General features: G+C 43.4%; 1 protein-coding gene across 2 annotated transcripts in view; it reads right to left on the bottom strand.

Moving 5' to 3' along the window:
- The window catches only part of AFF3 (ALF transcription elongation factor 3), a 318,055-nt gene extending 301,028 nt beyond the window's left edge, over positions 1 to 17,027 (bottom strand). The window contains exon 1 of one of the 2 annotated variants that reach the window (XM_086880460.1): positions 16,667 to 17,027. In XM_086880460.1, coding sequence (XP_086736586.1) covers positions 16,667 to 16,719 — 53 coding nt within the window. In that variant the 5' untranslated portion in view covers positions 16,720 to 17,027. The remainder of the gene's footprint in view (positions 1 to 16,666) is intronic. The other variant, XM_086880462.1, reaches the window with a different exon arrangement.
- Positions 17,028 to 17,869: the final 842 nt, after the last annotated feature.

Below are 17,869 nucleotides of genomic sequence, written 5' to 3'. Positions count from 1 at the left end.
TCTATAAAAACGTACAGTTCTACAGCAGAACTGCTCATAGATCTATAGATGTGATGTTCAATGCAACTGGTGCCAGGTATCACACAGCGTTACCTCAGGTAAATACAAGCCCACTGTTAATACTAATAGTGCAATTGGTTTTTATCATCACCCAGTATACTTTTGCAGTATCTTTCAACTCATCTGGTCCATATTAACTGCATGATAATTGAGTGTTAATTTTTACACCCTTTCCCTGAAGTATCTCTTCTGCTCTTCTGTGTCCTTGCAATAAATTTTTTTATACCAGAGATTTTCTTCAGAGGAAATAGCTCCCCAAGCTCCTGCTCCTACCTCTCTATCTACAGCACTGCTGAATGTATCACATCCAGGCTCTACTCCATCCTCTGCCTAACTAGTCCACAGTTATTTTCAAAGATCCTCTTCTATGTCCTGTCATTATTATAAGAAGGTCAATTTCTGTTCACTTGAGTAAAAATAAAACCGATGCTATTTTTCTGGTGTTAAAAGTATGTATCACAGACTAAGAAAAGCATCAAGTGTACTCTTTTCCTATCAGTAAAAGACTGGTATTACAGGTACCAAAAACTTGACCTGAACATGTCCCACATTTGGCTGCTTTACTTTTGCCTGATTGCTGAGCAAACCTTTGCAAACCTAAATCTTTTCAATTACATCATATTCATGAATGTGTCACACCTCACTGTGTCACTGTGCCAGAGACTCATTAAAGATCTACTCAGAGCTTCCTTCCTCATTTATATTTCTTCTGTGAGTTGCTTTGATTTGAGAAATCTCTTTTGCAAAAGGAAAGACGTCCATTGTTTGGAGTCTAAAAGGAAATGTAGGTGTTTAATTGCTGGATGTGGTTTTCATTATACTTTCTCTCTCCACCACAAACACTCTTCATAAGCTGTGACAAGTCTGTTGGCAGCCTGCTGTATCAGACTGGGGGTAGCTGACTTGATAAGCATGTCATCCAGATGAAGAAACACAAAAATTCCCTCCAACTTTGCTCAGAATTTCTAATTAGCTCAAAGGCAGTGTCCTAAATTGGCACAGAAAACCACTATGAGAAAGTCTAAAGGAGACATAATGCTGTAACCCAACAGGGTCTAGTAGTATTTTACATGTTTTATGGTTTATTGAAATCAAGTTAGCACTTTTGCTCTGAATATACTCCTTATTTAAACACAAGTGCAGTGACATACAGTCCAGTAAAGTCCCCTGCTTCATTTCTATGCAGCCCATATCATGATGGTAAAGAAGGCTCATTTACCAGAGAACATAAAGAAGAAGATGCTTTTATTTTTACAAAATCAGTCACCTACTCTCATAGCTCTGAGGTCCTTTCCCTCATTTCCCAAATGAATGCAGAAGTGAGGATGAAGGAAGTACCAATCTGGTCACTGTTAGGATTCTCTGCTACCATTTCTCAGTGGGGCTCGTTACCTCTACCACTCAGAGCAAAATAAAATCAAACCCTAGTGTACACACTTGGGGCTTCCAATAACCACGTGGTAAGGAAGAATTTTCAATAGATAGGTTGCATGTGGATACCTTTTTTTACCTTAATAATATAAAACTTAGCTGCTCCTACTTACTAAGGGCAAACCATGCCTGTCCAATCTGATGGCCTTCTATGAGAGAGTTATGGCAATGGTTGACATGGGAAGAGGACAGATTTCATCTACTTGGACTCCTGTAAAATCTTTTATATGGTCCCACGTAACATCCTTATCTTCATATTGGAGAGACATGGATTTGATGGATGGACTGTTCAGTGGATAAGGAATTGGCCAGATGGATGGATGCAGACAAAGCATTGGAGTCCATGTCTATGTCCAGGGGGAGGTGGGTAATGAGTGGTATCCCCCAGGGCCCTGCCTTGGGACTGCTGCTTTTCAGTGTCCTCAGCAAAGACACCATCAGTGGAACTGATTGCACCCACAGCAGGTTTGCAGATGGAACAAAGCTGAGTGATGCAGGTGACACAACAGAAGAACAGGATGCCATGTAGAGGAACCTGGACAAGCTTGAGAAGCGGACACACCAGAACCTCGTGATGTGATGTGCCAACAAATCCAAGTGCAAGGTGCAGCACTTGGGTTAGGGAAATCCCAGATATGAGGAGATTGGGAAAAGAAGTCATTGAGAGCAGCCCTGCAAAGGACTTGGGGATTCTGGTGGATGAAATGCTGAACATCAGACAGGGGTGTGTACTCAGAGCACAGAAGGCCAATGGCATCCTCAGCTGCATCAAAAGGTGAGTGGCCAGCAGGTCAGGGAAGGTAATCCTCCACCTCTACTCTGCAATCATATAACCAAGCAGAAGACCCCACTGAGAATACTGCATACTCTGGAGCTCTGGAGTCCTTCACACAGGACATGAACCCCGCAGAGAAGGCCTAAAGGAAAGCCACAGAGATGATCAGAGATCCTCTCCTAAGAAGACAAGTTAAGAGAGCTGGGGTTGTTTACCATGGAGAAGAGAAGGCTCCAGGGAGACCTCACCAAGGCCTTCCAGTACTGAAAAGGGGCTTATAAAAAGGAGGAGAGGGACTTTTCAAACAGGCAGACAGTGACAGGACAAGGGACAATGTTTTTAAACTGAAAGAAGATGGGTTTAAATTAGATGCTAGGAAAAAATTCTTTAGCCAGAGGGCAGTGAAGCACTGCAACAGGTTGCCCAGAGAAGCCGTGGATGCTCCATCCCTGCAAGCACTCAAGGCCTGGTTGGATGGGGTCCTGAGAAACCTGGTCATATGAACAGCATCCCTGCCCTGGCAGGAGGGTTGGAGCTAGGTGATTTTTGAAGTCACTTCTGACCCAAACCATTCTGTGACTCTATAATTCTATGGTTTTCCAGCATGTGAAGATATTTTGTGCCAAGTCAGTTGGCCTACAGGGCAGGGAGCAACCCACGACCTATCTGTGGCTTGAAGTTTACCACTTTTGAACATCCTCCGAGGTGGCAGAATCACAGTGTACAACTACAGGCTCAAATCTCTCCCTGCCTGAGATGCTCTGACATCCAAGGCCCTCAGGAAGGTCCTCACACACTTAACAGTATGACAGTTCTTAAACTAAAATTCTCCTACAAAAATAAATATATTGATGAATACTGAGAGGGTATTCAGGATGCTGATGCCTTGATGCTGTAAGAGCATTCATCTGATCCATACAAAATCTTAACGTAAAGGAGTTGGAAAATAGGTTTGAACTTGAAAGAAATTGGGGTATTATTTTCAAAAAATGCCTAAGTTGGCAGGAGTATCTTTACAGGTATGGGGTTGTTTATATTTTCAGGCTTGTATCATGGCTTGAATTGAGTACAGGCACACTGAAAAATGATGCTCAAGCTTTAGTACCCCCCATATGTCCCCCTCCCCCTGGACGTGCCCTGGAAACGCTGATATAAAAAGAGAATGTCAGCAGTTTTGCCAGAACTCCCAGGCAAGCCAGTCACAGTGGAAACCTGACATCCAGAAGACCTGGAAAAGAGCCAGTTTGTGCACAGCATGTCCATCCTGTATGCCGGCATTCAGGTGCATCGGATTTATTATGCATGTGCAGATCACCTGATTTATTGCCAGGGTTTATTACCAGGTGCAGCAAGGCCGGCAGCATGTTCAGAAAATGTTGGATTTACTGCACGTACCCAGGACATCTGTGAGCACACACAATCACCTATTCTCCTGAGACTTCCTAGGAGGAAATACAGGAACCATTCCCAAACTTCTGCATTCGCTTTGGTTCCGTGCTTGTCTGCAGACAGAGACAGACTTCTGGGATAAAGTAAACGCCGCTACTTTAGCACACCCTTAGCGTGTATTGTTGGAAAACTTGTTTGTACTTCCCAATTCTCCAGAGACAACTGTGAGCGGATGAGGGCGAACTAGCAGCGTTTCAACAGAGCTGGCCTGCTGCTCTACCACACAGCAGATACATTAGCACCTAATGAGTTGTGATGGCTTCAGATTTAATAGATGACTTTCTTCCACCAACAAAATTACCATATAAGCAAGTCTGAAATTTTATTAGTTGTTTTGGCACATGAATGTGAGTTGAACAAAGGAAAACACTCAAGCTATGTATTTGTTAAAAAAATCAGAATTCCATTTTCTTTAAGGCTCTCAGTAAGAGGTACACTTCCAAGTAATTCTGGAAAGTGGGAATCGGGTATATCTGACTGGCATCCAGGTCAGTGTTCCAGGACTCAGACTGATCCAAAGCAGGAGTACTATAGCAGTACTCCAGAGCAGTACAGTAGTAGGTATATTTAATTAGTTCCTAGTGGTGCCACATGTAGTCTGATGAGGTGCTGAAATGCCTTACAGAAGACCCAACAGTTATCAGCATTTCAGTATCAGAACTCTAACACACTGAGATGATGGAAGCCCTAAACTGTAATGTGTTACTGAGACCCATCTACTGATTTCTTTGCACATGGGCATTCTTCTGCTAATATAAATGCCTTAGTTTGCACATGCCTTAGACTGCATATCCAAATGCCTTGGATTTCACAGATGAGAGCCAGCTCCAGCTGAGATGCCACAGCAAACAGCATTTCCCAGGCAGGGTGCTTTGACTATGAGCCCCATTTCTTCACAGCTCTTCACTGGTTCCCACTTTCCTCACCATGAAAGCCCTTTGTGGACTGTCGCCATCGTTATGAAAAGTCATTACCAAAAGTTATTACAATAAGGCTTTCTAGTCTTCTCTTGACCCATTAAGGCTTTCCAAGTTTCCAACTAATCCCTCAGGGTATCCCTGTGCTGTCATTCATTCTTGGGAGGAGTCCTCATAAACATGCCCAAAATCATTGCATTGTTCCTTTAGAGCTTCTTAAAAAGAAAGTTCTGTTTTCCCATCATGCTCACACTCACGGATTTGGCAGCACTGTCAGGCTGGCGGTTTTCTGCAACTGCTGTTTATTCGGATTATTAAAATACTCCAGTCTTTTCCTTCTGACCAGTTCTGCCTTTTATCCATAATTTTCCTCTGCTTTTCACTTTGTCTACAGAGTTTTTGGTACTGCAACTGGCTTTTTGTCCCAAGCCTCAGCAGCTCTTATTACAGCAAATCTGGGTCTCTCTGCAGATACAAAATGCAATGGTAATGCACCTGAACAACAACAGCCAAGAGTCAGAAGGGTAAAATAACGCAACAGCCACCCTGTTCTGGAGTCAGCGTGGAACACTCCAGCCATTCCAGCCCCTCAGTGAAGTATGGTTATAATGGGAACATGAGGAGTTTCACTGTTTTTGCTATTGGGGTAAATAGTTAGGATGTTGACTCTTGGAAACCTTCGTTGTAGTTTAATTTCAAATCATCAATGCTCCAGAATTACCTGCAACTTTCATTATTTGACTATTTTTCTTCCTCTTTTTAACCCTTATGATAATTTATTCCTTTCCTTTTTTTAGCTCTGCATTACTTTGCTCTGTGTGTGTCATAGAACAAATTTTTCTAGTTACTTTGACAAACCTGACAGCTTGCAGCTGTTACACATCTTGTGTCGATTACATCTCTAGATAAAAAGAATTCTTAAAGCCTGAAGGCTGCAGATGGCTTCCTGGTGAGGGGTTAATGGGTTAACTCCAGCTTTGTAATAAAGCCTTTTGGGGGTCCCTTGGTCTTGGGCTGTTCTCTTCAGTCTGCTTCTCTTATGCCCTTCTAGTTTTGCTATTTCACTTACATTCACTTACATAACTCACATTCCTCTCTGGTCACAAGAGAGGAACTGAAACACCAGTGTCCATCCATCCCTGCCTCCTTCCCACCCAAAGGTGCCTGGGGGGCAAGACAAAGTATCTGTCACTTAAACCTTATCTCCACATATCATGCAGGCTGCTTATGGCAGGGCACAGCTGAATGGCCGCAAATCAGTGGAGTGACAACTCGAACCACCACTAATCCCTAATAAATTCTGGACTGTCCCACAGATTTGGGGATCTTCTGACAACTGGTGATGCTCTCAGCATCTGGCAAACCACTTGTGTCTAATTGGGTACCTTGAGATATTTACAATGTGCTTAATGGTTACTGAAGAGATTGATCACCCTATTCTTGATATCTATCCAAAAAGGGTATATAAAATCCTTTGATCTCGCTAAGGCAGCAAAACATGTCGAACCATCAGTTATGTAAAGGTGGTTGTTATTAATTTGAATACTGCACAGAGAGGAAAGAACAGAAGTACCATATAATGAGATATATTAAGACTACAAAAGAATTAAGTGAAGCCGTTACGTTATGAATCATGATTTTATTGTTTAGCAGTCAGCTCTTGATGTAATTCAGATAATAACGAATGGGCTAATTCCTTCCACCTAATTCAGGCAAAACTTCCATTGACTTCAAAGAGAAAGTTGTCCAAGTGAGGACTAGAGATTGCTGCATCTATCCCATTATTTGCAAATGCTTTTCTGAATATGAAGTTTTCCTTTATAATGGGCTATTGCCAGTAACACTAACATTTACATAATGTAAACCTCTTGCTTAAGAGTCTTTCATGTTCAAAAAAGATTTTTTATTCTTATTGCAAACTGCCACATTGAAAGTCCTTCCATTAATCCTAGCATTTATTAAAGTACAAGAACATACTGACGTTCTCAGCACACCATTTCAACTATTCTTCCTTCTGCTCAAAATTTTTTATTTCATTTTACCATTAATTTTTTATCAGGAGAATGTGTTATTTATTGATTATTAGCAAAGAGATGATTTATCATTGTAAATATTTCTCTTTATCACAGAAGAGTGCCAAAAAGGGGGAAATGTGCTAAGCCTTGTTACTTGTTACGTTTTAACAGACACCAGGAGTACTTGAGGAAACAAATTAATATATTGTCATACATCACTATTGCTCTTACTCTATAGCTCTGTTTTTAAGTTATTACCCTATAAAACTTTTCAAATTGGGACTTTTAAGTAATTCCTAAAGTAATGGCTCAAAACCTGAAAAATGTGCTTAAACATAATACTTTCTATTTAGGTCAGGGCAGAACTCTTCAGGTTTTTGACAAAACCAGATATTTTTTCTCTGATTATAAAGTACACACTTCCATCTGGAACTTATTTCAACATTGTGAATCTTAATGCCTCAGAAAAGCACACAGAACAATGGATGGACACTACTTGATTATTTTAAACTGAAATTAATTAATTATGAAACAACTGCAATCATCTAAATTACTTATTTCCCCTTTCAGTGAAAATGAATTTACTGGCATTTGCAAAGCATACAAAAATAAAGAGAGAAACAAGAAAGTCTGTACAGAGGGAAGTCATGTAAAATTGTCTATGATCTGCATTTCAGGAAAGTAAATAATTAATAACTCCAAGGAAGCATATTAGGGATTGCTCATTCTATTATACAGACACATCGAGCAGAAAAATGCTCTAAATTTCAACAACAAAAACAGCACAGAACTCCACAGAATTTACGTTTCCAGGTAATAATTTTTTCAGCAAAAAACAGCAAATTTTTCACATTAGAATCAGACTGTGACTTGAAAGAAGCTTCTAGTCATTGAATAAAGACAGATGAGCAACGAGTGTTAGAAAAGCTACCAAGGCATCAAAAGATCTACAGTCAAGGCCATTAAAGAATAGCTAATCTGCTCTAGTTTCTAATTCTTTGCTAATGGGTTTCCTTAAATGTGCTTTACATCAGCTGTAATTAGTTCAAGATACTGCTACTTATATACTTCTAAGAACAACAACAAAAAAAGGGTTGCATTTATACCACTTGCTATGTAATCATGTTCACGCAGCCATGCACCCAAGTTGGCAAGGTCTTGTGAAGTGTGAAGCCTTGAAGAGCGCCATAAAGAGATAGTTTGCTTGGATCTACAAAAGTCGGTTCAGCTCCAGCAGCAAAAGCATTTATCTGTGCTTTCCTTTGTTGGGGTTTATCTCAATACCATTTCACCTCAGATGTTGCAAAATAATCTGTATTAAATGGCCAGGGATACATTAACAGGTATACATTACCACAGATGTGTAATGTAATGCCTACATTTTTGCTACCACTGCTATGGGTTTGGAACAGATTTTCATAGCCAGTGGCAGTTACCAAAAACCACAACCAAACCAAACTAAAATCCTTGCCCATTTTATGTTAGAGAGTGACCAGGTTCTGAATGGGATTCACTCCTTAGAAAAAAAAAGCAAGAAGTCTCAGGGAAGACTTCTTATCACCTTCCAGGACCTAAAGGGGCCTGAGAAGAAAGCTGGGGAGAGTCCTATTACAAGGGCATGTAGTGATAGGACAAGGAGGAACAGCTTCAAACTGGAAGAGGGTAGGTTTAGATTAGACACTAGGAAGAAATTCTTTACTGTGAGGATAAAGACACTGCTGAGACACTGGAAATGGTTGCCCAAAGAAGCTGTGGATGCCTTGTCTGGAAGTGTTCAAGGCCAGGCTGGATGGGGCTCTGAGCAAACTGGTCTAGTGGAAGCTGTCCCTGTCCAAGACAGGGGGGCTGGCATTAAGTGATCTTTAAGTCCCTCCCAACACAAGCCATTCTGTGATTCTGTGATATGATTTGAAAGGCTGAGCTCCACAAGCTGCAAACATGCTGGTGCACACAAACATGCAAGGCAATGTGGTGACACAAATTCAGAGCAGTCAGGATCGTGGTGGTCTTCTTGTAGGAAGCCTTGGTAAATGGACCAGCACACAGACACCTTTTGTATTAAGAAATTCCTGACACTCTTCAGGCCTAACCACAAATAAAGCACATTGTGACATTAATTTACTCTTTACACTGGTGACATTTATTTAATTCAAGGTCATCATCCTGGAGAAAATGTTACACTCTCTTTGCCAAACACAAATGAAGGAATGAATTCTTAGCTTTTATTGTTACTTTGTCCTTTAAAAACAGTTGATGACATGACAAGTTCCCTCCCTATGTCAGAAACAAAAAATATTAAAAAGTGTCTTCACATGAATATCAATGTAATTATCTTCTCCAGAGTCTCTGTCAACTCAGTCTGTTAATTTTTTCTAAGCTAAGGTACAAGCACCTACAGCACTTGCTGTTCTAAAGCAAAGGAGCACAAAAACATTAAAGTTACATCATTCTCTCCAAAAATTGACAGACCTGAGAGCTGAACCCTTCTGGGTCACCAGTGGTCAATGACAGAAGGAATCCATTTTCTCTTGATGCATCACTAGGACGTAGACACCATTTAGCATCATCAGAAAAAAAGCTAACATCCCCCCAGATGAGGTTTTGGACATCTGCCAACACCAATGCATGAGAACAGGCTCCCCAAAACCTTCACAGTGACCAAAACAAAGAAGGCAATGATAGAAACAGGGAGATGCATGGTTGGAAAGACCATTGCTGGGATGGCTTTTGAATCTGAACTCTTCAAATGGATACTTCACCAAACCTTTTTTCCTTCTGATCCATCTGTCTGTCATATTTGGGTTTTTCTTACCACCATAGGTCATCATAATACCTGGCATCTATGCTGCACCATCATGGCAATGCACGAGCCAGGGAAGCCATGAGTTTCTCCGTAACAGATTTCAAAAGTGATATGTGCAGTAACAGGTGATCACAGCTCAAAGCAATCAAAACATACCTGAGTGTAAGAAGACACCACCTTCATCCTCTACTTGTACACTCCTGCCATGTAGTCAAACCAAGCTGAGCCACAAAGGACTCTTTCTATGGTCCAAAACATGTGCAAACAACCACACAGAAGGACTGGGTTACATTAAGAAGTTGTGCAGCTTTTTCAGATACAACCCTCTTGATTTTAGTTTTAAGTACTTACAGTTGTGGATCATCTTTATTGAGAAACAAAACATAGCAACAAAAAGCTTCTTAGCAAAGATTTCTGGTCCCTTCTGCATAATTTTAAGTGTTTCCTGCCTGCTGAGACCACCACTGCTGCATTGGAACTAATTTATTTTTTAAGAAATACATAAAGGGTCTCTGAGGCTAAGTTTAAATTGCATTCCTACTGTCATATTTCCCAAGATACATTTGTATCCAGGTCCTTGGTACATACATTCAGGTTTAAATCTTCCTAAGAGGATAAAATGCAGTCCCCTCAAGTCACTAACACTACTTTTTGTTTGCTTAAGGTACTAGGAAAGTTGAGCTATCAAGCTGTGAGAGAGGAACACAAGTTATGCATTTTTACCTTTGAAAGGATACAGAAAACGTTTAGCACAGAATATTAATAATAATTGTCATTATGTTCATTTAACTGTCACTACAGTTCATTCATTCTTTCTCCTAAGTATAAATTTGTAGTTACCCACAAATTATTCAGAAATTATGTAGAGTATTACCTGAGTATTCAACCATAAGTATCCTTTATTTGCTCTCCTGGGGCCTGAGGCAGAACCAGCAAGTATAACCAGTGTCTTAACACTCATTTTAGGAGACAGAAGAGTAGCCCTAATTAGAATTAAGTGAATCCAATGTAGTTGACCATAGCAGGGACCAGTGGGCTCCCTGGGAGCAGTCAGAGAGTAAATCCAGTCCCCAGCAGCAGCACCAAAATGGGAACTCCCACTCCCCAGCAGGGCAGGGTTTACAAAGAGCTAGTTCTGTTCAAAACCAAGAAAGTTTGATTACAGCTTTCCCTTTGCCTACTTCCAGCTTTTCCCAAAGAACTTGTAGGTTTTCCCTGAAATTACCCTTGCAGCTAACCAGCCATATACAAAGAAAGTTTGCATGGATTTCCTAGAAAATATCATCCTTTTGGAAATCTCATTTTGTGACATGGCGACTTCACAGTTAGAACCTGATCAGTCTGTCAGATGAGACAACATGTTATACAGAATTTAACCTCCCTGATTTCTACCTGTACATGATGTCAGGTTTTCTTCATTTCTACAGATTTTACTCTATTACTCCTACTGTTAAAAATATTATAACCAGACTGTAAAGCATCTCTCTTTTTATTCATGTTTTGTTGTTTCCTAGTCATAAATATGAAGTTAATGGATTAATTTGTTATATGAAGTTAGAAACCCCTGTAATTAAACAGTTGCTTCCTTTAATGACAGTGTCATGGAGTTGAGTATGAAAATTATTGCTAATATATGGATGACAAGATGCTCCCACAGCCAGTATTTTTTGGTATGCTGTTTTTATAATGGCCCATTAATAATTGTCCACTAGTTTTAAGAAACCCGTTATTTTCCTCAAATATTCACAAAGAATGGGAAATGTTGTGTGCATCTCATGACCTCTTTTGAACCCTTCTCCAACAACCTAGTAAGGGTTTTACTTCAACTTTTGATGAATACATCCCAGAGGATGACAAATCTACAGGTCTGAGAGTCAGAATGCAAGCCCAAAGGGCTGTTCATCTCTTGCAACACACAATCGGGCGTGGGTACTCAAACAGTCCTCAGGGAGACAGATGAAAGCATATCCATTGTCCTACTGTTGTAACAGAATTTTACTTATTAGGCAAAAACAAATCACAAGCTTAAAAACCTACTTTTTCTTTAAAAAAAAAAAAAAAAGTACTAAGTACTGTGAATTAGAGATAATAGTCCAGATTCTCATCTGATGTAAACTGGCAAAGCCTCTGGACTCAGTGGAGACTCAAATGAGGAGGATGTGGTATATTACATCCAGCAAATGAGCACTCACAGCAGACATGTTTTTAAAATATTATTATTCAGCTGATGTTTATAAAGTATTTTGACTATGAAAAGCTTGCTCTTATTATTATTTATAATGTTTTAGCTCATACAATTTGTTCAGTGCTGTAAGAAAAAAAGCTTAACCAATGAAAGCAGTTCCTGACCCAAAGGGCTTCCAGCCTAAAAAACAGGCATCAAGGAAGAGAGAACATGCTGTGAAAGCAGGAGAAGGGAACAATCTATAGTTATTACTTGTCTATTGTTTGCTCACAACTTATAATCATCGCAGAAAGAGCAAATTTTTAGATGAGATCTCAATGAGAGACAGGTGGTAACTGTGAGTTGACACTGGGAGGAAGGGAGAATAGGAAACACCACACAGAAAGAAATAAAGAGACAAAGATGATTTCAAGCATTATTGGTTGAAAAGGAGCAAGAGCTAAAAAGAAAGAAATAAGCAGCAAAGTCCAAGACACAGGCTGGAATAGAGTTGTAAAGGAGATGTGAGATAAAAGAAGACACTAACTTTTTTTTTTTTTACTTTTTTTCTTTTTTCTTTTTTTTTTGTGAGAGGGCGTTACTATTGCTGAGCATTTTCTGTGAAAAGGTCCAGCTGATCCAACCTGTTACCATACTGAGGAGTGACCCCTCTCACCCCAAAGTAGCTGCTTAATGTTATCTGAAAATAAACATTGTGATCTACTTTGACTGAAGATGTGTAGAATTAGCTTTCTAAAACTGTCTCAAGTAAGCACCAAGGAACATAAGAAAAAAATCTTGTCTTACACAAATATAAAATGTAGAGACTAAAAGCCAGGCAACCTGGAATCAAGAAGTCACAAAAGGTTCATTTATAAGACTGCTGGATGTCTGACCACTTTTTGTTAATAGCAACTTCCAAACAAAACTCTCATTGACTTCAAATGGAGCAGGAACAGACCCAAAGATAGCAAATGAACTAATAATTCAGTACAAGGTCTGTAAAACACACTGGGCCATCTTATACTGTGGCATTTGATATTGATCTTAGCTTGGAAGCTATACAGCTGTACATTTTTTACAGGAATATCCCACCCCTACGAAACTGATGTTAACTAAAAACGCACAGAAGTATCAGGTAACCACCAAATAAACCAATTACATACTTGGCTTCTTTTACCTAAACAAACACTGTTTTGTTTGTGGCTAACAAACATCTTACATTCAAAATTCTTGTTTGGTACAACAGAGTAAGTGCTTTAATAAATCTGCTAATTGCTTTTAATGAATGGGGAACAACTCTGCCTATGCATGTACCTTACATCAGCATGTGAGGAGAACCTTTACTAGCTGGTCTTCACTGGGGCTATTGCTGTGCCTAAAGCTAAGCACAGAGTTAAGGACCTGGCTGCATTTTGATCTTCCTTTGTTAAATAAAACAAATAATGAAACAAATGCCTGTAATTCAGAACTTGTCCAGGCACTTTGATTAGGTCCTTTGGTCTGTTCATTTGCTGCTTTCCGTCATTTATAGTATGTTTACTGATGTACAACAGGCATATAAAACACCTCCAAGTGAGATTTTCCATCTCTTTTAGTCCAGTGTAAACAAATGCAAACCTGTAATGCACTGGAGAATCCACATCCTTGAGTCTGGACAAGTAAAACTACACATGGAGAAAGAAAAACAGGAGACAGAGCTGTGGTTTGAAGTCATCAGTGCCCTGTGCTCAGGATAACTCTGTTGGTCAGCAGTAAAAACACCCTGAGTTAAGCTGGGCTGAACACCCTAAAATGTTCCAGAGAAAGCTTACCAAATGGGCACAAGATTTGTTTACACCACAGATTGGTATGTTTTCTTAAAATTCCTATTTGAGTTTGTGCTCAGCTTTCACTATTTGAATTATAGTAGTTTTCTGGAAAGCAGAAGTGTTATTGGCATCCATACAACCTGGGAAAACTACTGTTTAGTAGAAAATAGCTCACAATATCTTACCATTGCAGTTTACTAGCTAAATACTGTCTTATAATCACTACATGATATATCATTACATTTTCTGTGTTACAGCAAAGCAAAAGACATAGCATGTATTAATTGGAAAGAAAATTCATTAATAGTATAATAGCAACAATCAATGAGAATTGATTAGCATGCCCCTGTTCATTTGGAAACTCCTTTTGATTTTCCAAGAACATCTCAAATAAAAAAAAAAATAAAACCACTTTAGAACAGCACATTAATATTTAATTACTGCACTTCTAAGCAAAATGTTCACCAAATACTTCAAAAAGTGGATTTTCAGTCATAAATTAAGTGCGCAAATTGCCATTATGGCTACATTCAAAAGAATAAAGGACAACATTCATTCTTGCTGCAGAGAAAATTAAGTCTCATTAAGTGTTGCTCTTTGCCATGAAGTACTTCCTATCTGTGTGGTGTATTTTATTTCCCTTTTTGGCAACAACTGCACAACTTTGAAGGCATTCTCATAAGTCTTCATAGCTGAACATTACCGTACCAGCTTTGTTTTGGTCAGTTTAGTACAGAATTCACACCAGGTTTCCTGAGAATGTCCATAACTTGCCCCTTGGCGAGCAGGCGGGAGGGCAGCATCCAACAGCCACTCCTGCCTGCAAATGGGAGAATGACCCATGGCCCCAAGGCACCACAGACCTGCACAACAGACTTTGGAAGCATTCACCAAGCCAAAGTAAGCTTTTATTTATTACTGTTTGTACGACTTTTCAAAACTGACTATTCCAAACCACTTGTCAAACGGCTGCTTCATGATAAGCTTTCAGCCCATGATCTGATACTCCAAGCTAAAGCTGGTGGCAAAACCTGGTGCCCCAAAAGGACTCAGAAACACAACAGCAATGCCCTTGCTCCCCTCACTAGCCACTGCTTTGGGCATTTGTGGGGTTCAACCCCTACAAAGGGATGAAAATTTAGCAATGAATTTAGCAGGCCTGACATTATGCAATGGCTTTTAACGTGCTTTTTGGAGCCTTTCTGATGAACTCAACTTCTAAACTACAACAGCTATAGAGGAAAACAAGTAACTAGAGCTATGAAACCACAAGATTGCAAGTTATGCAAATACAGATATTTTTAAGCAGGTAATTTAGCTGGAAAACAGTTGATGTCTTTTTGGACCCATACAGAAGTCTTATGGCGACCACAGGCACTTGAAACTGGCTCCACAACAGCCAAAAAGCGTGCTAAAAAGGTTATGAGAAGAAGCAATGGCCAGACACAGCCTAGATCCCTAATGTCCCAGGAGTTATGTTGTTAGTTTTTCAAATTATTGTTAACTCAAATAGCTGGCTCAGAAAAGAGAGTAATGGACAGCCCACTTCTGCTAAAAAAGAACATTTGCCCAAAGTTTGTCCTCAGTCAAGGAGAAAGAGAAAAGCATTCAAATGTGTAAAAGTATTATTTCTCCCACTCTTGTTTAATAGAAAAAACGTAATTTAGCTGTAAAACTGTGCATATGGACTGTAAACTTAAAATCAGGCCAGAGATAAATGTTATGGTTTGGATATAAACTGAATATTGGTATTTATAATTGAAACGAGGGCATAGCCTTAAATAGTGTCACAGACAGAAACACTATAATTAAAAACTTTTATGGGATAATAACTAATTTTGTATAATATGTGCTCTTTAAAGTTCCCACAGCAATGTAAAAGTTTTATTGGGTTCCATGTTATCAGTGTATGCATTTATTAGCACCCACATTATGCAGCGCAAGCTGTTCTCATCATCCCGAGGTCTTTTGTGAGAAGCGGCTCAACTAACGGGACTCGGTGGTCCAGCTTCTTTTGCTACACCTGCCGCCGAGGAGATAAGCCGGCGCTGTCGAACGCGCACCCTACTGACAGAAGCCATAGATCACCTAACACGGTTTAAACAAATCGCACACCGGTAACTGACTCCAGGCGGAGGAACCTCAGCTCCCCGCGCTCGCAGTGCCGCCGCTGCTCCGCGGAGCGCACCCGCCTCGGAGCGCGCCCGGCCCGGCCCGGCCCGGCCCGGCCCGGCCCGGCCCGGCCCGGCCCGGCCCGCAGGGGAAGGCAGGCACGGCCTGTCCGCTCCGGGGGCTGCCAGCCGGGGCTCCGCGGCACCGCACTCGCGTCCCACCGCGGGCTCCCATCACGGCATCCCCCCGCGGGTGCCGCCGCGACCCGGGGGCGCTTCCCCGCACACCGCGGGGCTCTGGCGGGGAGCGGAGCGCTTCCTCCCCACCCCGCGGACCCCGGCTGGACCCGACGGGGGGCGGCCGCCCGGGGGCAGCGTGACTCCCGCAGCAAACTCCGGGACTTGGCAGAGGCAGCAGCTTGGGGAGGGTGGTGCAGGGGGGAGGGCAGCGCTTCCCACCTCCAGCCGCTAATGACATTTCTAGAAACTGTTTCCCCTCCTCCCTGGCAGCCCCGCACCCGCCGCCGGGGCGGGCAGGGACGGGGGTGCGCAGGGGGAGGTCAAGGGCATGCAATGGGGGGGCGCAATAAAGACGGCCCGGGAGGGAGTTGCGGAGCGATGGTGGGGGGTGGGGGTGAAAGGGGCGTGCAAGAAGGAGGGGGGATGAGTCCAACCCGAGGTACCAGAGGTGGATGAGCACAAGGTATTATTGGGGGGGGGGGGGTGGTGTGAGAGCGGGGGAGCGGAGGGAAGAGTGCAGTTGACCCCTCCAGCCAAACACCACACTCACCTCCAAGATCCACCCTGGCAGTCAGGGGAGTGGGGCACCCGTCCCTCTGCCCCTGCCGAACCAGCAATGCTGGCAAAGCAAGTGGCAGAGGAGACACCTCTCTGGGCTTCACCCTCTGCTAATGCACCCGCTGCCCCAGTTATTGTACCCTCGGGCCAAAGCACCCCCCTTATTGCACGCCCACTATTATCGCACCCCAAATTTACTGCACCTCTCCAGGTAAGCACACACCCACTCCAAATTACTGCACATCCCCCAGTTGTCGGAACCCCTCCAGTTACCGCACATCCCCCGCAGCCCCCGTGTCCCCGCGCCTGGGGGAAGCCGAGGCACCACTCACCATAGAGAGTCCAGGTCCCACTCCTGAAGGAGAGCTAAGTCGAAGCTGTCCATGGTGAGCGATGTCAGCGCCGCCGCGCTGCAACCGCACGGCGTCCGGGGCGCATCGTAACTGCACCGCGGGCAGGGCGAGGGCGCGGAGCACCCCCGGCGCCGCCGCCGGCCCCTCTCCGCACACGCGCGGGAGGGGACGGACCCCCACGGCCACCTTCCTCCCGCTGCCCCCTAGGAAAGAAGCGAGCACCGTGCCCCCGCAAGAAAGCACACGGTGCCACCGCTCGTGTGCGAGCGGCGCGGCTGGGCTCGGCTGGGCTCGGCTCGGCCGCCGCCGCCGCCGCGCTCCGCTCCCGCCCCGCTCCCCCGCGCCTCCTCCCTCCCTCCCTCTCTCCCTCCCTCCCTCTCTCCCTCCCTGCCTCCCTCCCTCCCTCCCGCCGCCGGGAGCGCGGCCGAGGCGGCGCCCGCCCCGCGCACGCAGCGCCCGCGTCCGCGCAGCGCCCGCTCGGCGCGGGGGGCGGCACAGCCCGGCGGGCAGGGGGACTTGCTGGGAACTTGCACCCCGGTGGGGGGTTTGGCCCGCCGAAGTTGGGTTTGGGGTGGGGTTTTTTTCCCTCCCCCCCTCCCCCCCCTTCCCTTTCCTCCTCCTCCTCCTGCTGGCCAGGTACCCTGGGGTGGGCCGCAGCACTCCGGCTCACCAGCACCTCACGCGTGGTAAGCACCACGATGTTTGGCAGAGAAACACCGGGGAGAAATTGTGACATTTATTGTGGGACGGGGCCCAGGACGTGGCCCTGGTTCTCTGTGCTGGAGCCAGCAGCCCGGGGTGCTCCCAGGGGCTGTCTCTGCTGTCCAGAGGTGAGGCTGGGTTAAGGCCTTTTTGCACCAGTTCCTCCTTAGATGTGTAACTAAGAACTGCACCTGTGCAAGTTTTCATGTCTGTACGGGTCCACCTAGACCTGCACGGCCAATTAAAGGTCCCTGGATTGCACGAAGCCTGTAAGAACGAGTGATCTCTGGTTAAAAATAAAAGTACCGATCATCAGCACTTGCCACCCAAAGCGAGTAAGACGCCTTGTGCTGCCATCCAGCCTGCGTGAGGAGGCACCAGCTGTGATATCTGGCTGGCCAGGGGAGGCAGGCGCTTCTGATTTGTAGTTGCTGAATCACATTAAGAGAGGTTAACACACATTAAATACTTTCCAGAATA

This window comes from Cyanistes caeruleus, chromosome 3 (assembly GCF_971803275.1).
Source record: "Cyanistes caeruleus chromosome 3, bCyaCae1.hap1.1, whole genome shotgun sequence".
Taxonomy (NCBI): domain Eukaryota; kingdom Metazoa; phylum Chordata; class Aves; order Passeriformes; family Paridae; genus Cyanistes; species Cyanistes caeruleus.
Note: the sequence above shows the minus strand (reverse complement) of the source record. Positions and strands in the feature narration are given on the sequence as shown.